Raw genomic sequence first — 25,588 nt, 5'->3', positions numbered from 1 at the left:
ACATCGATTTTTCCACGCCTCCGCTCGGGGGACCGCCGGCGTTTGTGTGAGTTATACATTTTGGAGAACGTTTAAGTCATGACGTTGGCGCTCCCATTGTCGCGTATCGGTTGCATACTGTTGCGATGATAAATAATCCTTGTATGAACGCAAAAGAGCACGCTGTGCCGCGTACCGCGAGAGGTCTTTGTACCGCCAACTACTGGCGGCCCGCGTACATTTAACGCGCAAGACAGATGTTGCACGACAAAAGCACGGTTGCTTCCATATTACATATTGCAGTCATAAATAATGCATACTGTACGCGATATCACGCAGATGTTCTTTGCATGGTACTCGTACTTATCACATTTACTACGTCGGTCCATCTTCATAATTCGACTCGATCTTTACACTTTCTTACCTCCAAAAAATAGCAAATTTTTCACTTCTGTGTAAGTGTTTCGAATAAATAATAACTTAAGATTACATAATCCTGTCGATTAATTTTTTTAATTAAAATTTTATCAAAGCAAAAGCTAATTCGCGAAATTTGATGGAAAAAATATTGCTACATCATTGGATTCGCACGTGGAAAAAACGATTTTTCCTGAGGTAGCAAAAACGTTTAATTGATACAGATCTGAAAATGATTTCGTTGGATCATCAAAATAATTATCTATTCTTAGTGTAAAAACATTCTATCAACTGAGTGATTTGAGTGTTCTGCATAATTATATATTGTACTGATAGTCAACAAACATATTTTCAGATTTGTACTTAGCTAAATTTTTAGTTTCAACAAAACTATTCTTTCTGCATTTAATTTGATTCGTGAAAAAATCTGTATCTTTAATCGCCGTGCACGTTAGGTATCATTAGAAATGGTGAAGATATTTCGTAACGGAGCTTATAATGCACTTATAGATTTATGAGAAAGTTAGTCGACAGGTATCGTATTCGCGGTATCTCACGATATTTTATCATCCGATCAAGATGCCGATCGATCTCTCTAGTCTCGCAGCGTTTTTTCTTGTTGCGCATCAAGAGGCGATGGCACTTCGTACCGAGAAGTCTCTATCGTAAAGGCCACCGCAGTTTCTAGTACGATTTAACATGCACGACGCGGCTGTGTGCAAACGCGTGCAGCAAATGTGCGGCTTGCATATATACGAGTGGTTGATTTATCGCATCCCAGACTCGCGCACGAGCCCTCCCTTCCCTTATCTACGGCATTATCTTATAAATTAAAGAAAAAGAAAAAAAAAAGATTAGACTTTTTTTTTCCGCAAGTGCGTCCATTTCTCGGCTGTGCATCCGAGGCACTGAAGATCACACGTATTATTTATCGCTTCTTTTGTTTTACGAGATACTTCGTCTTCCACAAAGGAAAATGGTGTATAAGAACAATCGTGTGAATGCGAGCAAAAGTGTGGCTGGAGATAAATTAGATTTTAACATCTTCACGCTTCGCAACGAGTGGAAGAAATTTGCTAACGGTTACTTTTCTATTTCAGAATGGCGAGAGACTTTTCATAGGAGCACCAGGCAGTTATTACTGGCAAGGTGAGATCCTTCACTAAATTTCCGTCTAATCTAGTATATATAAGATAACACCTGTGTATATCTTAGGACGTATGTAAGCCGGCCGAAAATCTGTCTTTCACAAGCTAACGTAGATGTTGTATTTATTATTTTTCTTTTTTTCAACCAAATTTATCTGATCCACGGGGTGATGCGACTGAACGAGAACGGAGGAGCGGATGTTGTCGATTAGCGATTAGAGAGAAAGAGAGAGATTAGAGAGAGAAAGAGAGATAGAAAGAAAGAGCGTGCGACTTCTAGATCTCACTAATAATTCAGAGGGGAATTTCCTTTAACAAATTGCAGGTCAAATATACTCGATCGCCGCCGCCATGAGGTTGAAGTTCGTGGCGACGATGTTAATCACCGAAGCCGAAGCATCAGGTATCGCGAACACTTGAAGGCGTTCCCCGTAATTAAAGTACTGTCCACCCTTACCCTGTCGCCCCCCCCCTCTCACCCTCTCATTTCTAATAAGCTACCATTCTCTCGTATTGACGACTTCTTACTTGCCAAATTAACAAACGTGTTGCTTGTCGGCTTTTTCCGAGAGTGCGAAAACTGAAGTGAAAGCCGGCAGTAATAATTTGCATTAATCGCAGGAAATCGTCCTCGGAGGCAGGTATCAAGTAACACGAGAGTATTTTCCACCCTTTTTGTACTTGCTTGGCAGTAACTCTAATCATTTATCCTTATGCTTAATGTATGACACTTGTTATTAATTACATAATCGAAATCAATAAATATATAGTATAACTATGCTCACTATAATTCGAAAATGTATAAATAGTTTTATTAATTTCTTCCTTTATATATAATTTGGGTGATTTTACAGTCGGTGTGATTGATATTTTATGTTATTTACTTACTTTATGTTATTATATAAAGTAAATAAAAGAAAAACTCTTATATAAATTATATGAATTAAAAATTAGCAGTAATTGTGAGGATGTACACTATTGTTCCTTTTTAATTACTGCCAAATAAGTGGTGGGTGATCATTTCTAACAGGTGCGGGCCCGCTTCTTACAGCTTCAGCAAGCTACAGATGCAGCAAGAGCCGTGGTAATACGGATCCAACTAGAAAGCTATAATACCCTTAATCGGCTCGAGAGTTTGCGCCAACGTTGCTAAATAGTGACGATCGCTTGATATTAATAGCGAGAACAAATGCTAAATTAATAATAGAAGAGCTTGTTATGTCCTATGTTTATATAGTATGTTATTTTCACAAAATCTTATAAAAATATATATATACACATATATATATGTGTGTGTGCTCTTGATACATGTATATTTAATTCTCCTGAAAATTAATTAATATTTTAAAGAAAAATTTTAGCTTGCTGTAACTAATTATTAAATGTCAAATTGTTCTTTATCCGATAAAAATCGAATTCAAATCGATCAATTTACATTTCGATGCAATAAAAGATTTTGTGAAGCTTTTTGTGCGAGCTATTTCCTGACTGCAGCAAAGGCCGACAGCCTTTCAGAGACCTTTGACTAAAGCTGTGATCATAAAAACACTCGCACTTCCCGTCGCTCCCTAGAATATCTCTCTTATTAACGTCATGGAATCGTTTTGTAGGACAAGCGTTTTCACAACCCTTGAATAGCCGATCGAGAATCATGTTCACCAAAGAGGGCCCTGCGAAGGAGGACGATAGTTACATGGGTTACTCCGTCGCGACAGGAGATTTTGTTGGAAACGGAGATAGTGGTACCGCGGTTGGCGTCCCGCGCGGTTCCGATCTTCTGGGCAAGGTGCGTAGAAGAATATTGTATTACGGGTTGAAATCTGATGACAACGTGACGTACAAAAAAGTATGACGATGAATATGAGGAAAGGAGAAAGAAGGGAAGAAAAAAATCGCAATATTAAAATGTTAAAAAAATTCATACTAAATGCAAGGATATTTGATAAACGCGAGGAATATTGCATGTAAGATAAATTCAAATGCAAATACTTGCAGTCAAATGCAAATACTTGCGCATAGTAGCATTTAACGAATCTCTCTGACATTAAGAAATGCAAAGTGGTACGTTATATATTTCCTACGTATTGAAATATTGAGCTGTAATAAGAACATATCGCATGAAATTTAAATAGGGTAATAAGATTCAAATTTTCAAAACCGCGATGAAATTTGCACGAGAGCAATATATGTCTCATTATTGCAAATGTAGGCTGACGTGAAAATATTATCGTAGGTCTTACTTTTTACATCGAATATGACAAATCCTCGAAATCTTACTGGCGAACAAATGGGCGCTTATTTCGGTTACGCAGTAGCTGCCGGCGATATAGATGGGGATGGGTTGGATGACCTGATAGTCGGTGCACCCATGTATACAGTCCCAGATAATCCGGAAATGACCATCGAAACTGGAAGAATTTACGTCATCTATCAGGGCGATGGTGTGGAAAAGTTCCGCAAATTCGACACAAGGTAATGAAGCTTTACGAGTTTTAAAGAATAAGAGAGAATATAGAGGGGAAGTAATATATTATATATTATACATACTATATTTACAAAAATATATATATTTAGAGAAAATTCGCGTCCGTAAAACGGATATCTCTGCTGGTCCCAAGTTCATTAACTCCGACCCGAAGGGTTAAATGAGCCCTGTGTCACGCAAGTTCGTTGAACCGTGGCGATAAAGCTTATCGTTATCCAGGGACGGCGAAAGCAACCGCGGACGTTTCGGTTTGTCGCTGGCCTCTCTGGGGGACATCGACCGTGACGGTTACGGTGACTTCGTCGTCGGCGCGCCCTATGCTGGTCCAAACGGTCGTGGTGCCGTCTACATTTATCACGGTTCACGGATCGGGGTACTGGAAAAGTATTCCCAAGTAATCCACGCAGAGGACCTGGACAATCCGGTGCAGACCTTCGGATTCTCTGTAGCCGGTGGCCTTGACCTCGATGGCAATGTTTATCCGGACTTAGTAGTCGGTGCATACGAGTCGGGAGCAGCAATGTTTTTCAGGTTGTTATCAATGATTCTTATTCGTTCTCGATGTCTTCATTCTGGATGTAGAGAATGTTTTTAAATTGTATTTAGTTTGAAGTTAAACTTTGTGAATTCTCCAGATCACGACCGGTAATCAAGATGGACTCCTACGTGTCCTTCGACTCCGAATCCAAGTTGATTTCCTTAGACGATAGGAACTGCACACTTTCGGACAACAACAGAGTCACGTGTTTTCCACTTAGAGCTTGCTTCAAGTATACGGGAGAGGGTGTTCTCATGAGGCACAATTTCAACATACAGTATGTACTCGACGTAAAGAAGACAAAGAATCCGAGACTGTTCTTCTTAGAGTTGGAGAACAAGAACGTGATGAATCACACAATCTCGGTAGAACGCGATCGCCAGTTCTGTCGCACAGTCCAGGTAGGTAGACAGTTGACTTCTGCAATATTCTATATTTCCTGTTTTTTTTAATTTACAACTTTGGCACTTTTTAAAGGTCTACGTAATTCCTAATATTCGTGATAAACTAACGTCGTTGGATGCCGAGATGCGTATGAGTCTGGAGGAAGAACGGATTCCTGACAATCGCCGTCGTGATCCTAGAATGCCATTGAGACCAGTTCTCGGCGCGACAACCTCCAGGAAGGATACTCTCTCTATCAGAAAGAACTGCGGATCCGATAACATTTGTATACCCGATTTACAACTCAAAGTGAGACCCAACGTTGGCAGATACTTGTTAGGATCTGGTAAAAGGCTTGAACTCGAAGTCTTAGTTGAAAACGCAGGCGAAGATGCATTCGAGGCAACGTACAATCTGCAGTTACCGGCCGGTATCGATTACATCAAAATTGAACGTATAGAAACCCTAGAAATTCCTGTTCACTGTTCTGCGCCCAAACAATCGAACAATAATACTTTACGTTGTGATATCGGAAATCCACTGCCACAGAGAAAGCTGGTGAAATTTAAGGTGTTACTTCAGCCTGTGACGTCTCACGGCATGAAGCCTATCTACGAGTTTAATATGCATGTTAATTCTACGAACCCTGAAGATCTCAATACTATCTATGATAACAAAGAGTACTTGTCACTGCCAATCTGGATAGAGACAGATTTACGCGTCGACGGTGAGAGTAAGCCCAAGGATCTGTATTATAACCCTGACAATTACACTGCCGCAAATATTACAACGGAGCTCGAATTGGGGCCAGCGGTGACGCACAATTATACCATTCGCAATCAAGGCCCATCGGATATTGTCGAAGCAGAAGCGTTCCTTGTATGGCCTGCGCAGACTTTATCTGGAAAGACACTGATGTATTTATTGGAGCAACCGGAGACTTCGGGTCCGATCGCTTGCGAATCTGCCAATGCAAATTATCTCAGTTTGAAGGTACGTATAAAATTAAAAATTATTTTTTTATATTTCATAATATATATATATGTGTATATACAACAATGTAAATCATAATAATACATTATAGTTGGATCAGCGCAAAAGAGTGCACTTGAATTATCCCGATTACTCCGGCGTAATCTTAGATGAGTCGCAGTCAGGCAGAACAATCAATGTTCAAAGAGGCTTTGAGATAGATCGTAACAAAGTGAATCAGAAGGAAGAAGCTGAGATTAGTAGCGGCGATAGTTCGAATATTCAGAAATCACGACACTCCTCCTCCTCCTCCTCATCGTCGGCTTCTTCCTCTTCTTCTAGTATTACCGAGTCTAGGAGAATTCAGCTAAATCCAACGGGAGAAAAACCCGAAGTACTCACCACAACGTATACGCACAATTCTTCTGGAACTAGCTCAATCGATAGCAGTAACTTATCTAATAATCGCGGCGGTGTTGTTTTTCACACGGAATCAAGCGGTAATTACGGTTCCACAACTTTAGGCGGAGGGTTCCGTGAATCTGAAGAAGAATCTTTTGGTTCGAGATTGCCCGATCTCGAACAATCCTATGGAACACGTACGAACCAATCTGTTAGGGTAGAAAGTCGTTGGAAAGAGAGCGGTGAAGCGCCAGGACATACGATCTCACCTCCAGGAAGATACGATTCAATTATGACAGAAAGCGAGAAGAGATACCAGGAACTATTGAAACAGCAGGAGGACACTCGTCTGCGTCAGGAGGAGGAGACCCGACAGAGGAAACTTCAGGAAGAAACTCGTCTGCGACAGGAGGAGGAGACTCGACAGAGGAAGGTGCAAGAGGAGCAAGAACGTAACTTTGCCCTACAACGTCATCGAGAAGAGTTAGAGCGACGTCGGCAGGAAGAGGAACGAAAAGAGGAATGGCGAAGAGAAGAAGAAGAACGGCGAAGACAACAAGAGGAAAGACGCCTGCAGGAAGAGAGAGAACATAGCTATGACGCGGAAAGACGCTACGGAGCGACCACGGGTGGTCACCATCCATCTACGGAAGATGATTTTATCACTGGCGACCGCGAAGAGACAATCGGAAGTCGAGAATTTGATTTGCACAATGTCAGCTCCACGCAAGAATTGAACCGAATATTTGGCACATTGTCGAAGGATGCAGCTGGTTACCAAGTATATAATAGACAGGGACAACAATATGTACAGTTCAAGGCAAGATTCAGAACATCTGCTGACAGGAAGGAGTATATAGAGTTCCAGGACGGTTCTATGTTTCCTCTTCAAGATCGTTATGGTAGTCAAAGCTACATCTCGGAATCCACGGAACCTCGCGACAGTCGATTCCTCAGAATAGAAGGTCAGCTATTTATTGCTCCGGATAGTAAAGGTTACATCGTATTGAAAGATGGCCGAAGATTTCCTCTTCAGGGTTCTTTCATGCACACAGAGGAAAGAACGTACACTTTACGTGGTTCGCACGATGATCATTTAGGTGGCAATGCTGATAATCAAAGTCAGGGAACTTACAGTCAATCTTGGCATGAGGAATCATCCAGTGCAACTTCGGACGGGGGTTACGAAAGCAGATATAATACTCGTACGCATGAAGAGAAACGGACGGAAGAGAGAACGAGCAATACCCGAGTCTACGGAAGAAACCGTGACCGGTTTAACGATGAGTTTCCCACTGACAGACCTGATTTTCCAAGCTCGCGATATAGACGCGAGAGCGACATGATCGATATCGAGGAGTTCAAGAAATTCGAGTGGCTTCACAGAAATCGACGAGACCTCGACGAGACGGACGATCCGTCAGATGCAACTACGTTCCAAGATGACGATTATTACCAGGAAAACGATCCCGAGTTACAGACACCAGTACGGCCGTGCGATTCAGCAAAGTGCGTTATGTTGCGATGCGTGCTAGGTCCATTGAAGAAAGATCAAGAAGTATGGATCAGTGCGAGGTATCGCGTGGATGCTAGGACTTTGAAGGAAGTAGCTCTTGAAGAGAAAGTGAAAGTGTCAACAAAGTTGGTGGCACGTGTCACGAAGCAACCATTCATCGGTACGCCTGCTGAACAGGTCATTAGGAGCGACGAATTTATGACGAATATCGAACCTAGCGCGGCGCCTTCTGCTCCGGATATGATTCCAATATGGGTGGTAGTTCTGTCGGCCTGCGCGGGAATGATTATCCTCTTGCTACTCATTTATTTGCTTTATAAGGTGAGTCTAAAGACGAATGTAATGTAGAAAAGTTACAAATTATATAACGTTTTCCCAAATGTTTTGCAACGAAAAAGAACTGCGAATGATTAAATAATAATATGAAAAAGCGGTTTCAGTAGATTTAGTTGAAACTGTGATATTTTGTAGATTGTGAAACGCCGATCAAAAGTTTCCTTAAGCAAAACCATAAAAAATGGACTTGAGATTTTGCTCTAAACGTCATTTTAAAATGACTATTTTGAAATCAAACTGAAAAATATTTTTATCTAAATACTGAACTGTTTTTTGGTAATTGTACTTTGTACTTTTATGCACAGGATAATGAAACGAATTAACACAAAAAGAAAGAAAACACAAAGTTTGCAAGTATGCATATTGCAAATTGTATATTTTTTAAACAACTATGTGTGTTTTCTTTACATCAGTCGATTCGTTTCATTATTATGCAAAAAAAATATTAAAATACAATTGCCAAAAAATGAATAATTTATTAGATAAAGATATTTTTTAGCTCATTTAGATAAAAAAATAGCAACTTTTAAATACCTATTTTTTATGGTTTTGCCTAAAAAAATTTTTGATCAGAATAATCTGCAAAATGTCACAGTTTCAATTCAACTGAAATCACTTTTTCACACATGTGATTAGTGCAGAGTCCTTTGTTTGATTCATTATATAGATTGATTCGTGTCTTTGATATTGATTGAGATCGAGATGGGTTAATGATAACCAAATTCACCTTATTTATCACTTACAGTGCGGTTTCTTCAAGAGGAACAGACCTTCCGACGCTCCAGAGAGACAACCGTTAAATCGAAATGGCCACTTCCAACAAGGCGAGGATCACTAAAGGAAGACTACTACTCTATTAAAAGTTTCGATTTTCTGCCTATACTATAAATTGAATCGTAAACGAGTTAAAATTTTGACTACGTAGTGGAACCATGAAAAACGCCTTAGTTCGAATAATCGAGGGAACACGTGTTGCATGGATTTGCTTGGTGTTGTCTGCGAACATAGTTTCGACTTTTACCGAATATCTCGTTAGCGTTCAACAGTGCCTTAATCCGCGTCTAGGCAAGACGAGATTTATCAAAGTACGCAGAAACGTTGGTTTTGGATGAGTGACGATTGATTCGTCACTCGTATACTGCCGTCGAATACTCCTTCCAGCTCCTGCAGCTCGACCACGCAAGTTTCTAGTCAGGAGACGTTCTTCTTTTTTTTTATTATTATTACTTGTAATTACTTAAGCCGAGCGTACAGTCGGCAGATACGAACGAATATTTCAACATTCTTCGACGAATCGTATCTTTATGTATATAAGTAATATATGTATAATGTTATTTTTTGTATACCGTTATTCACGGTAAAACGCCTTGATACGTGCCTCGTCGCTTCCGCTGTCTTTTTAGATATAATACGATAGAGTACAAGTAATTATTTTTTTATCCGCGTTTAGTTGGCACGAACTTTAAAATGATTTCATATCTCGCCGGTGATTAGGATTTAGCGGAATGTATTCAGTATCGAAAACATCATCCATAATCTCTCCTTTAAGGCCCCTTTCACACAAGTAATTGTATAGCCGGATATTGTGTCTTACATTTTATTGAACACATCGTAGAAAATTCTTCAGTCTTTTACATGTTTTTTGCAATTTCGTACTTTTAGATAATGTTTTATTAGCAATATATCAAATTTAGACCCATGTGAAAGGGATCTAATCTCCCTGAAGAGCGAATTTTAAGTCGCGTGGGGCTTTATAATTATTTATTAAATTTTTATATTATATACATAATACTGTAACGTATGCTTGAGCGCTGTAACAATAGCGTGATGCATTGTCACGCGTACAAGGTGAATGTGTGTGTACAATCTGTAAATTATTAATTTACGTTACTAAAACTGTCCACGAAAAGTGGTTTAACGCAATAATATTTTAATTAGGAAGGATTCATATCTTTCTAGTATAATAGAAAGCTAGAACTGATTTGTACATATAACGTTAAGATATAATATTAAAAAAAAAAAAAAATATATATATATATATACATATAATGAAATTAACTATTTTGCGCATATTGCTAATTTCTCCCCCAATAAGTCTGTGGTGATCGTAACAAAGAGACTCTGAACAAATTCTTTGGCACGAAGAATAGACACGTGTGATTCTCTTTATCACGATCATAGTATAATGGTCAGTCTCAGTGCTGTTGTCTATTATATATGATAAGAATAACGAGGAAAAGAAAAATATTGTAGCATTAATATGAAAATTGCACCAAATATATATATATATATATATATATATATATATATATATATATAGAGAGAGAGAGAGAGAGAGAGAGAGAGAGAGAGAGAAATCAGATTTTTATTCGATCACTACCTCTCGGTAATAGCAAATCACCGAAAATATTTTTATCATGCCACTCGAAATTAGTTAACTGTATCATATATTTGTAGATACATACTTAAAAAGTCACTACGTTTTTGATAAAAGATACTTTGAACTAATTGGAAGACGAAACGCATGCACGTTGCTTGTCGATCGTTCGTAATAATTTGGTGTAATTTGTATCAAAGCTATAATATTTTCCTCGTTATTCTCATCGTCACATGTAATAGACAGCACCGAGACCATACTGTATTTTTTGCATATTACAAAGATCTCTGTATTTCTACTTTTCACATAATACTTTTCACAAATAAGTTTCGTCTTCCGTGTTCAAAAAGAAAAATTACATTGGATGAATTTGTACAATCATTTATTGTAAAATTACAATGACGTAACAGCGTTGGCATAAAACATATATTTGTTTAACGGTCAATGTATATACTGTGACTGTGCTATTTACTGATCGCACTAACCGCATTGAAACCAATATATAAGTTATATCATAAAAATTATAAGAAAATTCTTCCGAATATAAAAAAATATATTAATCTCGAGTTTTTTTTTTAATATTTTGGACAGTATCCTTCATATTCTTTTATTGGTAAAATGTATATAAAAATAATTTATAATGCACACAGTTGTGTGTCAGTTTGTAAAATATATTACCACATTTTCGTGAATAGATTTTTTTTCGCATTTTAAGAGCTTTCCATGCAAATGGATTAGTTTGACAATCAGTTTGAAAAACGACATTGAATAACAGTTATTTGCAGTCGTGACTGCAAATGTGACTGGTATTTGCGCAAATGTGAAGGCGACTGTGTGTGATTGAGGAAACTAAAATCCATGAAATATTTATAAAAAAATTCGCATCTGAAATTCGGCTTTGCAAAATCGTACAAAAGTTGCTCCACTAAAAAAATACGTTGTATAAAAGAAAACTGTGAGCTATTATATACTTAAAAATACATAATTCAATTATTGCTATTACGCTATAACTATTTACGACTATATTGACAATTGTTTGATGGATCGAGACGGAATATGTTCACTTTGGGATACAAATGGATATGAATGAAAATTAGACTGACAAGGAGATGGCACGGAATCAAATGAGATATTATCGTTTATTCGAAAGGAGGATTAAGGGGCTGATTCTGTTACTCTTAATCGTTGATGTCGTTGCGCGTAAATGTACTAATAATCAAATCAGCAGACAATATTTTTAAAACGGTTTTTAAATATTTATTTAACGTAAAAATAATAATTTAATAAATATTTAAAAATATTTTTTTAATATTGTGCTGATTAAGAATGTAAAGGGATTAGAAAATGAGCCTTAGTTTCTGAGAATTGCAGTTAAAGTTGGGATCTGATGAGCTATATGTTAAGTATTAGAACCCTGCATGATAAACAGGAAAGCTGACAGCGCTGAGACGCACGCATATTATATTTTTTGGTCCATGACCATCGCGACCGACGAAGTGCAAATGTATCAAGAGTACCAACTTTTTTAAAAATATATTTAGATAATATATATTTTACAATTTAATAAATTTTTGTTAGTCTTTTAAGTACACAGACATCACACAAAATTCATATGTGGGTATATATATATATATATATATATTAGTAATTTCGGCCACACTGCTTTCTTGTTTGTCAACCTAAAGAATCTCTCTTAACTTACAATTAATCGGATTCCCAACTTCAGTTGCAGTTTCCTCAGAATTTTTTTTTACATTTTTGATACACTCAATCTGCCCTTTCGAATAAATTATAATTATTTAGTATCATTTTGTTTTACATTTTACATTTCGCATTTCGATCATACCATCTCCTTGTGAATATTATATTCGGGCAGTGCGAGATCGTTACTGCTCTTCAAAACGCCAATATGTTATCAGACAATATATACAAATTCGTATTATGCTTAATTTCTATTTAAAATCATGATTAACAATTTTCTCATTCAATTCTTTCAATGGGCTATTCACGAACAATTAGCTCTACCAGTGTTAAAAAATATGTTGATTTGACGTATTATCATTGAATAAAATGTATATGTATACATTTTCGATATATAGATGCAACAATGATCTAATACATGCAACAATGAGCGAAATTAACGCCTAAATGAATATCAATGTTTTCCAATCTGTAATTCTTTTAACTTCATGATGATGTTGCGAAATAAAATCTTCAAAAATTCCGTCTAATAATATTACGTGTGCGTTGAATAAATCTGTTTTCTGTGAATGATGAATAGGCAAATCCATGATTAACATTGGATTATACGATACTGCGACGAACGCAAATAACGCTTATTGAATACTTTTTGAACAATGATAATGAATATCCATATCGTCTAATCGTCATTATCGCTATTGATTTCATTATCTATATCATTGTATATATCCTCATATCAGCTATCAGGAACCTAAAATCAAATAATGGTTAAAGAAATAAATTTAACGAGACTTATAAGCCGGTATTCATAGTCAGTTTTTATATTCAAGACCGTTTTAAGTTCTGTCTTGAGGTATCATCATGAATCAATCAGAGAGCTGCATTAGCATTTTAAGATGGCCTTGAAATACGAACTGACTATAAATACCGGCCATAGACATGACATTTAATAATGTAAAATGTAAGAATTTTTATTCTTACTTTCCATTGTAATTGGCTGCCCACTTCGTAAAGTTCTTTCAATGTTTCTGTCAATGTGCCAAAACTTTCTAGTTCTTTGTACTTGCGATACAATTCTAAAGCTGCTCGCGCATCTTCGGTTGAATCGTGAGTTTCAGACTGAATGTTTTTACCCAAAAAGTGCCAGGTCAAGAAACGTAACGACACCATACGATGATGAGGTAAGTGAAACAACAAAACTGTATCTACTATTTGTTCCGGCGGCACTACCAAATTTATTACCCTGCAAAGTTCACACATTAAAAAAAAATATTACCGACCATCATCGTAGATATCAAGTAGTATTTTACCTAAAATCGTTTTTCAGGCCATGCCCAACAAAAATTATACCATTGTCCACTAAGAACCTCAACTTTTGATACGTCGATTTCAAAGTTGTGAGATGTTTACTACTAAAATTCGCATCTAAATCACCCGGTTGGATTCCACTAAATTTTGTTAGATAGTCGACCACCTGTTCCTGAGTGCTTATATAATCGTCTATAAACGGTGTACCCTCCAAAGGACCTTGTCTACTAAAAATAAGAAAATACTATATATAGATTTAAAATAACTCGAATATTAAGCATTTTTTATTTAATCAAATTAAAATCTCTCAATTTATGAAGCATTATTGTTTACATAACAGTTCATAAAACATACCCGCGGATACATGTGATTCGCGCGACCGACATATGGCTCGGTTTTATAGTTGACATCTTTCCATCGCTTCGTAGTTCAGATTCTTCCTGATTTAAGGTAACGAATTCTGCATCGATGCCTACCAACTCTCCTGCAATTACAATAATTTGAGCATACTAAAAAGGATATAGGACGAGCCACATTAAAAGTATACAATAATTTTCTTTCTTCCTTTCTATTTCATATAAAGAGCGAAAATACAAAGAGATTATTATGACAGAGAAATCTACCTTTCTTAGGCATTTCATCTGATGCTAAAGGAGTAAATGTAATTCCTCTAGTTCCACCACTGCGAGCAATACATTTATCTTCTCCAAAAACATCATATGTAAGAGGACTGACAAACTGTGTTGGCTCAGGAGCAGGTATCGCTGTATAATGGAGTACACACGGCACTTTCCAATCGAGATTAAACCATACCGCTTCCTGAGGAGTCACTGGTTGTATACTATAACAAGTATCACGTCGATAATAAATGATGTTAAAGTGTGGACAACTTTCTTTCCTAGACGGAAACAACTTACCAGAAATCATTAAAAATATACCATTGCGATACGGCATTGCCTGCCGATCGTTCATGATAATTTGGTCCAACTCGTAATAGTGCTACAATATTTCTCCGTTCCTCGTTATTTTTATCGTCAATATAACAGACAACAGCACTGAGACCATACTGTATCCTTTGAGTATTATAAGAGATCTCCAGATTTGTACTTTTTACAGCTTCGTCATCTTCTGTTATATTACAATTTCCAATCTTCGATGCTAAACAATTTTCAATATTTTCCTCACCGTTATTTTCAGAGTTTTCAGAAATAACTTGTACTGTTCTGTCATCTTGACCGTTCTCCATCATGCTTGTCTGTATGAACATATCATTCAACTCGCTTCTTGGTTCGCTGATTTTTTTAACTGTCATTTCTCCGTTTTCTTCAATGGAGATTTCTATGTTGTGGGGTATCCATGAATGCAAGTAATATAAATGACTAGGAGGCGATGTAACGGTCGCTGTCGATGAGGTAGATGGTGTGGAGGACGACGTTAATAATTTTTCTGTTTCTGCACAGTAAAATATGGTTAGCATTAATTCAAAGCAACGTGTTTAATCTCTACATCAAAATATTTATGTACCTGAGTCGCGTCCAATGTGCCTGAATCGACATCCAGTTCGCGTGCAATTATTGCCATATCGACAGGGCTTCGCAGTAACAGGCACAGGACTCGAGTTGGGACTGCTCTCTTTTCCCGTCAACACGTTTTGCACTACGATGTCCATTTGATTTTGCCAAAACGCTTTGTCCTGTAATAATTCGTTCTCATAAAATGAATGAAGCGTAGTATGCGATTTTCGTTCTTTGATTCTGCACACGCTACAATTGTACATCTAATCTGATGTCGTAAGTACCTGCTGAGTATCTAAGCCACAATTTAGAGCCAGTATTTGAGGTAGTTTAGTCAATTGTCGAGACTGGAGAGTAGGTGTAAATTTCTGACAATTGTCACACCATGCGGGTGTAATTTTCTCAGGTCTTAAACTGCGGGCAAGAACATTTGTGAACGGTACCTCTTCAGCTACAAAAGGTAAATCTTGTGTTCAGCCGCGAGTATGGATGTGCGCATTAAGCTAAGGTTGCACAAAAAATCAAATGAGCGTGTAGGATATTGAAAATTATTTTTTGAACGTTGTATCACAATCTTTATGGAATTTTGTGGATATTTGAAAAAATGTAAAAATTTATCTATAAATATATATCATATTATTAGACTACACTTATCTTATATCTATTTGCTTTAAAATATTCGAATGATTGAATATATACAGCAAAAGTTTTCAATTTACACGCTAAACTCAGACTTTCTGTCCAGCCAAAGCATTGGACACATATTGCTTGACAATAGCTTACAAGGATTAATTATTTCCGGGTAAACTAAGTTACAAAGTAACATGATAGAATGTTTTGTAGCTTCTTGCCCACATTTGAGACAACGATGTATGTGCATTTGTTCAGATCCAAATAGACGACTGATCTCTGTTTCATCATCTCGCACTTCATTGTCTTCGGCGGATTTTTTGGTGGTCTTGTCTACTCGTAATAATGCATTTAAAGATAAAATAAATGAATATTATTAACGATATCATTAGAATTGAGTATAAATATTTTCACTAAAAAAATATGTGTAACGATTTTATAACAGTAGCGTGATACATATGCGTTTGTAATTTCGTATGTTTTGTAATAATTTTAATGTTTCGGTTTATTTATTTAGTTCAAAATATTATGTCAAACTTAGAAAGTTCGACATAATCTCCCTCTTGATTTTTTAACTAAACAATGCAAACTAGATATTGTTAAGATAATTTTGGTTATTTTTTAAAATATAATTAGATAATTTAAGATCTCAGTGTTACATATTATCATACGAGTATATTGATACTTTTAACGCATCGATATTAATCACATATTTTTTAAATCGCAATATTTTTTAATAATTATATATATGTATAATTATTATTTTAATAAAATTATAGAATTAAAAAAATATGTGATTAATATCGATATATATACACACATATAAGTATGAAGGCAAAATCATGCAATTTTTGGAAAATAAGGATAAAAGGGGCTAGCTGCTCTTCTCTCTCTCTCTTATTACAAAAACATATACATAATATATATAGAAAAAAAAGCGATTTAAGGAATAACAAGCAGCAACGCCATAACTTATTGGTTTAATATGAGATCAATAAAGATACATTCTAAACAAATATATGCGTCGGCGTAATTAAAAAAGTTACAGTGAGATATCCTAAGAATGCAAGATTATAATAAAATTGGAAGGTGGCTTATTAAAATGAATGTAATGTTTCAGCACCGTTATAAAAAATTATGATTACAATTATACATTAATCATATAGTTCTCAGTCGTTTCTTGCTCTTCGGATATATCAACTTAACTAAAGCAAATAAAAAATCAAATAAATCACATACAAATTGAAAAATAAACACAAAAGTGCCCAGTGCAAAGGTTACACATAAATTGTGTTTACCTTTCGATGTGATCCACATATATTTACCATCCTCCTCTTGCTTCCTCTTTTTTTTTCTCTCATCATCGTGACTCCTATATCGAGAACCGAGGTCCTCAAGGATGCTAGGAAAATCCTGTTCGTTATAAACAAATGGAGGATATTTGGAATCTGATTTAAGTCGCGCTGCTTCCTCTTCTTTTTGTTGTCGCTTCCTGGTTTCCAGAATCTCGTAGTGTATTTGATGTAGAATAAATCTATTCCAGCTCTAATACAAAATTCAAACCATAAATAATCTTTCTGTCAATATATTAAATTTATAAATATGTCATGCGATTTTTAATGCAATTTTTAATAGAGATTTAAACATTTGGTAAAAGAGCATTTCCGAAATATAAATTTATAAACATTTATACGAAATAAAGTTGTAAAAAAGTCTGTTTTCTTTCATTTCAAATAAACGTACATTTGGAACATTCGTTCTAACGCAAGTTATTAAATATAATTTTTACGTTGGACGTTATAACTTATTGTATTTGTTTATTATCATACTTGTATGAGCACTATCAGATTGATCTTTTTCTTCGATTCTGGATCATTCAGTATAAGTCCTAATGCTGACGCTTCCCGTACTGTCCTAAAAGCCCTAAGAAAATTTGCAGCTTGGCAGGGAAATCCTGGTGATGTATCCAGCATGTGAAATAAGAATCCCAATTCGCAAGAAAGACAAAACTCTCGTTGGCACGAATGTGAGAGCAATGCTACCCTTACAGGTTCGCAGTAGTAAAGCAACTACAAAGCACGAACGTGTGTCTGATCTGTGATTTACTTTATTCATTGTCCCGACTCACCTCGGACACTACAGTTTTCTTGGGCTTACCTGCAGCATAGCATTGCAATAACTGTTAGGAAGTGTAGCCTCCAGACCGCAAAAGCTGGTTCGATTGTACTGATCAAAATCGAAATCATCGTAACCAAGCCGTGAGTATTTCAACTCAATTTTACGATAACGCTTAGGTATGGCTACAAAGGTGCCGTCATCTGTTTTAGACCGTGAGTCCCCCACGAAAAGCTTCGCGACTAAGCCACGTCGTGAAGACGTACCCGTTTCCAGATTGTACGGTATCTGCAAAAGAGGTATTATTTATTTTTATTCCACTGTGAAAACGTGTATCGGATATTTTTCGCCAAGATAGTTTCTATCTTATGGAATTTGCCATGCGTTACACGTGAGATATCGAGATAGTTTGTACAGTTTGGTGCATGATAGAGAGTAGACTTTTGGATTGTGAAAAAATAAATAATACCTATATATTAAAGAACGCGTTGTGGGAACTGAACCGATAATACGGCGCATCATATTAAAGTTACGCATACTGTTGTATATCATACAACCTTTATTATTTCACTCAAATACAATTTCGAGTATACATTTTATGCGGAACATATTTTACATGTAAATATATTAATCGCCTATCGAGATTGTTCATCGGAAATCATTAAACGAAAAGACAAAATGCAATCAATCATAAACACATTGCGCGAATTGAGAGAACGAAGGCAGTAAAATATCATACTGATAAGAGTGATCGATAAGCTATAAGAGAATTGTGGATACTTTTGGCGGAAGGTATATTAGAAACATTTATTCATGTTTTTTCTTCTTTATGTCGATCGTTCTGTAAATGTCATCACAAATAACTATAAAGAAAATTAAGACTTATACTATTGATATATTTCAATGCACACGTTTTTCCTTACACTACTGTATTTTTTCTGCAATGCAAAAAAATTAATAAGGCCTCAACTTCGCTGATCATAATTAAATTGAAGAGCCCAATTTTTAATTGAGTAACATGCTTTATTAGCAGTTCTTAAAAAAAAAAAGAATTATTTTAGTATTGTATGGTTTACATAGTAAGAAAAAAATATATTGTACATGTAATATTTAATGATAAAATTCATCAATTATATGTCACTTAAATATTTTTAATTATTTAAACAATATTATTTAAATAATAAAAATATATTTAGAATTATATATTTCAATTATATGCTACAGCACGGAGATGTATTTTTATTACGTATTATTTTTTTATATGTATAAATTTGTTGGCACATTGTTGACAATATTGGATCTATGAGATTCAGATGTAAATATATATAAAAAAAATGAAACTATTTTATATTTAATATGAAACACATTTAGAATTGTTCTGATTTAACGTATGTCAAATTTATTTTACCGAACTTCATAGCAAGCAAAGTATCAAAAAATATTGATCAAATAAAAATAAACAGATTCCTGTAAATGGCACTAACAAAAAATATATTTATTATAATAAAAAAATTGATAGTACTTGCATTAATATAATAATATAACGATATTAATTTCATATTAATTTTCAAAATTACAATCATATACTTTTTAATATTTTTTAACATTTTAAATATTTTTATCATATATATAGTATATATGGAAAATTGACTATATATATGAAACAAAAAAAATAACGAGAAAAGTAAAGAAATTTCAATATTTTACACGCGCAGTGTATATATAATACATTTTGACTGTTTTTTTTTGCTATATTATTGTAAAATTAGTAGAGTACATTGGACTAGTTTACGAAAATATATCACGTCTCTTTATAGACTATAATAATTATCACGAAAAGTTATCAGTCTTAATATATAGCAAATTTTTTTTTCTAAAAATTAAACGCCACACATTGAGCCTTAATTTTCACGTCAATAATATATTGTTGTAATTGATCAATTTAATTGCTAGTGAAGCTTCAAAATCATGAAAGAATTCATTTGTATATTAATATATTTTTGAAATATATGTATGTATATCAATTTGGATAGCAATTTAATGATATATAGAAGTCATATATATCAATATTAAATTTGATATCAAGTCATAAGCAGAATAGATTTCAAAATTTGGTAAACAAAAATAGGAAGAATTTATGAACGGAGTTTAAGATAATTTGAGAAGAGACGGAGGAGAATATTGCAATAGAGTGGGAGAATATTGTTTCCTCACTTGATTTCTGCGAAAAGCCTGAGGATTTGGTGCGTATCCTATTGTTCCCTGCATTTTCATTGTGCGTAAGATTTCAGGATCTATTGATGGAGTTCTCCTATGAAAGAATGAAAATCAAATTACCTGTTTCTTGGTTGTACAAAAATGGAAAGACCTATCATAGGAGAGACCTACCTATAAACTTTTTTCAAGTATTCTTCAGGCCAATCACTTAGAAGTGGTTGATCTGAATATACCATTGGTATTGTACTATACGGCGTAATATCGTCATCAAAAGGAATCGATGGTATTGTCTCAATTGGATCGGCAAATTCCGTAGGCCTAAGCAAAATAAAAATATACATATACTTAGATCTTATTCTTTATTATCTTTGTATTCATCTTCTAACTGTTCTTGATTTTATATACGTAATATAAATTATTTGTCAATAGATTTTAGTATATTGTGTCAATTATTTCAGTATATAAAAATTATATAATTCGTATTAATTTTAAAATTGATTAAAATAATTACTGACCTAGAAAATGTATTAAATTGAGGTTCCGGGGTGTTGGTGGACATTAAATGTATAGAGCCTGCCAAATCTCCAAAGCAAAGACATTGAGATGTAGGTGCTACATCAAATGATAATATCGTCGCACCGCCAGTAGCAACCTAATAATATACAATATAATTTCTGTATATAATCTCTGTATGTATATACTATTTTAAAAAATTTCTACTTTAAATTTTTTGCTTAAATTGTGAACACGTGTAAATTTACCTGATATAAACACGTCACTGAAGGTTGTACATTAGCATATATTGTATCAAGTAGTTGCATTTGTCCTAGCGGCGATACCACTGCAAGCCGACTGGAATAACTTGGTAGGAACTTTAATAAAAGAGGATATACCATAGTTGTGACTGGACTTAATGCTCTCATTTGTCTCAAATCATAGGCCATTAAAAATCGATCAACAGTAAGACCCTGACGACTAAATATAATCCATAAATATTTATAACATATGTGTGTTAAGTATATAAGATGGCTAAAAACTTTTTGATTATCTTATGCCTCACCAGTTACTAAATCCACATGTAACAAGATAATTTCCTTGAACATCGAAATCACTTAAGGAACCACTGTGAGTATCCAAAGTATGTTCTATTGATAATGTATTTGGATCCCTGAGATCTATTCTTCCCGCAGGATTTCCAGCACATATAAGCCTACTATGTTGTCTCAATATCGCACAACCATTCTCATCTACATCCACCTACAAATATAATATAAGCCTTAATTTTTTTTTCATTTCTGATTAACTTGTGATTCAGCTTAATCTGATGTTTCATTCAATGGGCTTCATTCATGACATCACCATAGATGAACCCCATTGGATAAAATATCAGGTTAAGTTTAACTACAAGTCAATCAGAAAATGAAAATTCAGGCCATCGCATCTCGTACTCGGAATTAATGTAACATTTAGTTTAGTTGATAGATTCTTACTAATCCAGTCTCTTTTCCTCTAGCAAGGTTAAAATCAATTATTTTATCCTGATGTCCACCCATGAGTAATCTGGCTGGGGAAATTTGTAACATACATTGCATATCGTTCATATTCATCGACCTATAACAATCTAGATTTGCTCAAATCCGTGGATAATAATGTTAGTACAAAATATGAACATACGTATGAGTAAATATAGGTATGCCTCTCCGCAATTGGCATCTCAACTGACTTTGAGACAACACTAAGATACCCTCATCTACAGTATGAATTTGTCGTATCTCCTGCGTTGCATGGACTTGAAAAGAGGTATATTTTTGTAAACCAGGCCCATAGTAGGATGTTACGTGACCCTACAACAAATTAGTATTAAAAATGCGACAATGTGATATAAAAGGCTAATAAGAGTCAAAAGACATAAAAAGTTTTTATTATTCATTTAACACGAGTATAATTACAACTAAATATAAAAAAAAAGAAATTATAAAAACCGCAGAAAGTAAGAGTATGAAAACGTTACAGAATACAATACAAAATACAATACATGTTTCGATTATATTAGGGTATATAATAGGTCCTTATATTTAGGTCCTCTTCAGCTGTACAATTTTCAGCTGTACATTCAGGCGCAGTAAAATTAATATTAAAAGAAAAAGAAAGCGACGGTTTTATTGCATAGTTAGATAAGTGTTAAGTCAGAGAAATGAAAAATTGCTCGTCAAGCGATTGAATGACCGATTGCGAAAGATTTCTCGTTGTTCTAGTGAAAACACAAAGAAACATGTTATAAGTTATCAAAATTAAATTAAAACAAGCACAATACGCTTCTCTGGTAAAAAAAAATTCACCTCGGAGTCCGACAATTGAAAAAATCCATGTTAATATTGAAATAATCGTCAATAATATGTCAAAAGAGGTACAAAATTAGTATCACAATTATAAGTATATAACGTCTAATGTATAAAATAAAATAAAGAAAACCATATAACGCTCTAGAATCAACAGCACTGTGAAAAATCTTAGCAATGCAAAGTCAAATATTGTTTATAATTGAAATATATGATTTATGAAGACCTTTTGCATTTATCTGGAGATTAAAACTGTCGCTATTTTTTAATGTTAAGCATCTCTGAGACCAGATGTTTATTATAAATCGGTTCTTCGTCCAAGATTTGAATGTTATTCCAATCAAATTATATTAAATTATAATAAATATTGATATAATAATGAATAAAAAATTTGGTATAAATAGTATCAATAACATACCCCTTGATTTCCCATCCACATAAGTTCTTCAATCGTGTCGAAAGTGGCAGTGGAAACTCCAAATCTATCCCCGCCATCGGCGAGCAATGTTCTAGTTTCGTGAAACTCAGCTCCGGAAAAGTCCTCTCCAAACTGCTCCGTTGCACGTACATATTCACCTCCAGATACGACATAATTACAATCGTCCCCTGAAATGAGAATCGATTAGTCGAGATTCAAGTATACTTTTCTTTTACACACATAATCCTAAAAGCAGAAAGATATTCCTTTCTTGCTAATTCAAACGCTTTAGCAAAATTTTCGTTTTATTTGCAATTTATTTGACATAAATAATTAAATATAAACAAAATATAAAATAATAGTTTATGTTTTTGTAAATTATATCTTTATCAAAATGCGATAAAGTTATCTATACAGTTTCTAAATATAAGCCGCGCAAATATAATGATAAAAATAAAATACAAAATACACTGTTATGCTTTTCAAGAGATCATAATTTATTGTTGAATATACAAATATCCAAAATAATTTTTTTACTGAAGTAGAGATTATATTTACTCACACATTTGCTACAACAATGATGTACTCTAAAAAACAAAGAAAACTTTCTAAAAAATAAGTTTGAATGTTTTGAATCAATAAAATTTTGTAATATTAATGTAAAAGAGCAATTTTGATATAATAACTCTAATTGTAGAAAAATAAAAGTATGTTTTTTTTTTCTTTATATTCTTTATTCTTTTTCTGCAAGATAATAAAAAATAACCATTTTGTAATTATGTCGTTACTGCAGCAAACGAGGTACATACAAGGTAGAAACCAAAGTATAACAATCGATTTTCAAGAAGAAAACATTTGGTCATTACTGCTTCAACGATTTTTCTTAATCACTGTATTAAGCTTGGAAATAACAAAGGACGATCTTGGCCGCGCTCCTGCGTGTTGGAGAAACAGCTGATGCCAGCTGATATTCTACAATCGGCCGGATCGGCGGTGTTCCGCGCGTAAACGTTCGAAAGCAAACGAACGTCATGGAAAGTAGAAACAGACGCGATACGAGAAACTGATAAAGATAAAAAAAAAAGCGCAGGTAGAATGAATACATGCGACAGAGAAATTCCGGTGCTGCTCCACCGAAAGCGGCTCTCCCGCGCTTCTTGGCCGCGCGAAAGAAGCGCGCGCGTGACGCGACAAACAGGGCTACTTACAAAGTAGATCTTGTTCCTCCTCGCAGTTGACGTGGTCCGTAGGTTCTACCGAGGGATCGAAGAGATCCAACACCGGATAGTCCATGATGCGCGCGGTGGCTTACTTCAGACTACGTCGTTGCGTGGCATTGGAACGATGTGAAATTGACACGAGAACTGCGTTCCAATATTCCCAATAATGATTGGTCTCTTATCATAATACACCGCAGGTATACGCGGCGCACACAGTCACACACTCGCGCAATCACGCACGCACGCACGGCGGAACAGACGACAAACACACCAACACGCACGTTAGTCGTCCTGGCAACTGTGCAGCAAGCGAAACACTTTGTGCATTACTATGCCATCGTGAGCCGCTGGATTGAAAAACTCAACGATAGACAAGCGCATCATAACACGTTTTTCTCGACTGTATTTCTTTGCTATCCGTTCACCGAGAAAACTGTGCTTTTCGCCGTTTGTTGAGATGCGATTTAATTCATAATCGCATATTCACGGTGTTCAGACTTCGCGAGCAAATACAGATAGACAGAAACCTGAGCACAATAAGCACTAAACAATGAACCAGAGCGGAATGAGCTAACACTGAAAGTGATTATGCCGGTTTTTATCCTGTAACCGCAGGCGCAAAATGCCGCCATACATTAGCGCCAACTGAGAAAGTGGATATCAACTGCATAGCAACATCCATTTTTCTACACTACGGGTATACAATTTGTAATACGTGTCTGCATCGACATGTGACAATTTATTAAAGAAGAATTTTATCGCGAAAACGTGTGACTTATTAATACCTACGTACTTAAAGGCATTTAATATTTTACAGTAAACCGTTGTGTCGAGCACTATTACGGTGCATCCAAATTTATTTCTCCGACTGTTTCAATAAACTAGAGCAAAATGGAATTATTGAACATCTACAAGGTAATAATAATTTTATAATTAAGATAATAATAAGCTTTTAAAGTGTATTTGACTTACGTTTTTGTTTTAAATATTCACAATTCTTTGACTGCTAAAAAGCGTAATTGCTAAAATCGCATTTCTCATAAGATTTCTCATAAGTATGTAATAAATGCTACAAGCGCGATAGCGTAGATAAAATTGTTGAAAGTGAGAACAATTTTTGTAAGTGAGAAATTGGGCAATAATTGCGTGCTACAAATATTGTAACGCCTATTGACATACAATTAAGTCTAATAAGTTTTCGGTACATCAAATTGTAAGAAACGTTCTAAATTGTGACTTATTGAAATAATTGTTTGATTTGTATATCAATAATAGTTTTAATTACATGCTTATTGCACGTAATTATTGTCTAATTTCGCTCTTTTATTATATTTCTCTAACAATTTTATCAATGTGATTAAAAAACAATCTATACTTAAAAAGTTCAATATTCATTTTAATTTTATCACTCTAATTTATAATTTAACGAAATTATCATATTTAAAGTGTGTGAAAGACAAAGAGATAGTATAGGAGAAAAGTAAGAAGAAATGTGTTTTTGTAAATGCGATCCAGTCAGTATGCGTCCTGCGCGTAAAGCGCTCGCGTCTAACTGTGAGCGTCGCTATAAAA

The 25,588-nt window shown here is 35.0% G+C and overlaps 3 protein-coding genes across 8 annotated transcripts in view; 2 read left to right on the top strand and 1 right to left on the bottom strand.

Annotated features, from left to right (window-relative positions):
- LOC108756087 (integrin alpha-PS2) overlaps positions 1 to 10,157 on the top strand; it is a 75,469-nt gene extending 65,312 nt beyond the window's left edge. Inside the window, exons 6-14 of one of the 2 annotated variants that reach the window (XM_018499647.1) lie at positions 1,497 to 1,545; positions 1,870 to 1,947; positions 3,155 to 3,330; positions 3,778 to 4,016; positions 4,249 to 4,560; positions 4,665 to 4,968; positions 5,045 to 5,944; positions 6,036 to 8,162; positions 8,923 to 10,157. In XM_018499647.1, coding sequence (XP_018355149.1) covers positions 1,497 to 1,545; positions 1,870 to 1,947; positions 3,155 to 3,330; positions 3,778 to 4,016; positions 4,249 to 4,560; positions 4,665 to 4,968; positions 5,045 to 5,944; positions 6,036 to 8,162; positions 8,923 to 9,015 — 4,278 coding nt within the window. In that variant the 3' untranslated portion in view covers positions 9,016 to 10,157. The remainder of the gene's footprint in view (positions 1 to 1,496; positions 1,546 to 1,869; positions 1,948 to 3,154; positions 3,331 to 3,777; positions 4,017 to 4,248; positions 4,561 to 4,664; positions 4,969 to 5,044; positions 5,945 to 6,035; positions 8,163 to 8,922) is intronic. The other variant, XM_018499648.1, reaches the window with a different exon arrangement.
- Positions 10,158 to 11,210: 1,053 nt separating this feature from the next.
- Positions 11,211 to 24,567, bottom strand: LOC108756090 (PAB-dependent poly(A)-specific ribonuclease subunit PAN2). 5 transcript variants are annotated; one of them, XM_018499655.1, is made up of 21 exons: positions 24,005 to 24,089; positions 22,797 to 22,984; positions 21,714 to 21,883; positions 21,530 to 21,650; positions 21,100 to 21,296; positions 20,801 to 21,014; positions 20,555 to 20,691; positions 20,211 to 20,357; positions 20,037 to 20,133; positions 17,865 to 18,110; positions 17,537 to 17,776; positions 17,006 to 17,252; positions 15,861 to 16,040; positions 15,362 to 15,528; positions 15,088 to 15,256; positions 14,481 to 15,015; positions 14,187 to 14,404; positions 13,918 to 14,047; positions 13,566 to 13,790; positions 13,237 to 13,498; positions 11,211 to 13,006 (listed from the first exon to the last, which is right to left on the bottom strand). In XM_018499655.1, exons 1-21 carry the CDS (start codon positions 24,087 to 24,089, stop codon positions 12,992 to 12,994), a joined length of 3,990 nt encoding a protein of 1,329 aa, XP_018355157.1. In that variant the 3' UTR covers positions 11,211 to 12,991. The 5 variants fall into 5 exon arrangements, with proteins under 5 accessions (XP_018355157.1, XP_018355154.1, XP_018355158.1 ...); XM_018499652.1 differs by having other exon boundaries at positions 11,211 to 13,498; positions 24,005 to 24,567; XM_018499656.1 differs by having other exon boundaries at positions 11,211 to 13,498; positions 13,566 to 13,787; positions 17,033 to 17,252; positions 24,005 to 24,567.
- Positions 24,568 to 24,638: 71 nt separating this feature from the next.
- Positions 24,639 to 25,588, top strand: part of LOC108756085 (tubulin delta chain-like) — a 4,658-nt gene continuing 3,708 nt past the window's right edge. The window contains exon 1 of the mRNA XM_018499645.1: positions 24,639 to 24,713. The gene's annotated coding sequence lies outside the window, so the exon portion shown is untranslated. The remainder of the gene's footprint in view (positions 24,714 to 25,588) is intronic.

Source organism: Trachymyrmex septentrionalis, unplaced genomic scaffold (assembly GCF_001594115.1).
Source record: "Trachymyrmex septentrionalis isolate Tsep2-gDNA-1 unplaced genomic scaffold, Tsep1.0 scaffold94, whole genome shotgun sequence".
In the NCBI taxonomy this organism is placed as follows: domain Eukaryota; kingdom Metazoa; phylum Arthropoda; class Insecta; order Hymenoptera; family Formicidae; genus Trachymyrmex; species Trachymyrmex septentrionalis.
The sequence above is the reverse complement of the archived record's forward strand: the minus strand, read 5'-3'. Positions and strand labels throughout refer to the sequence as shown.

What these genes read in the sequence shown, in the direction of transcription:
- LOC108756090 (XM_018499652.1), bottom strand. Translation starts at nt 24,089, where the DNA reads ATGGACTATCCGGTGTTGGATCTCTTCGATCCCTCGGTAGAACCTACG. An exon ending in GTGGCTTAGATACTCAGCAG is followed by an intron (nt 15,257 to 15,361) that starts GTACTTACGACA and finishes GAATTATTACAG; the next exon opens with GACAAAGCGTTTTGGCAAAA. An exon ending in CGAATCACATGTATCCGCGG is followed by an intron (nt 13,791 to 13,917) that starts GTATGTTTTATG and finishes TCTTATTTTTAG; the next exon opens with TAGACAAGGTCCTTTGGAGG.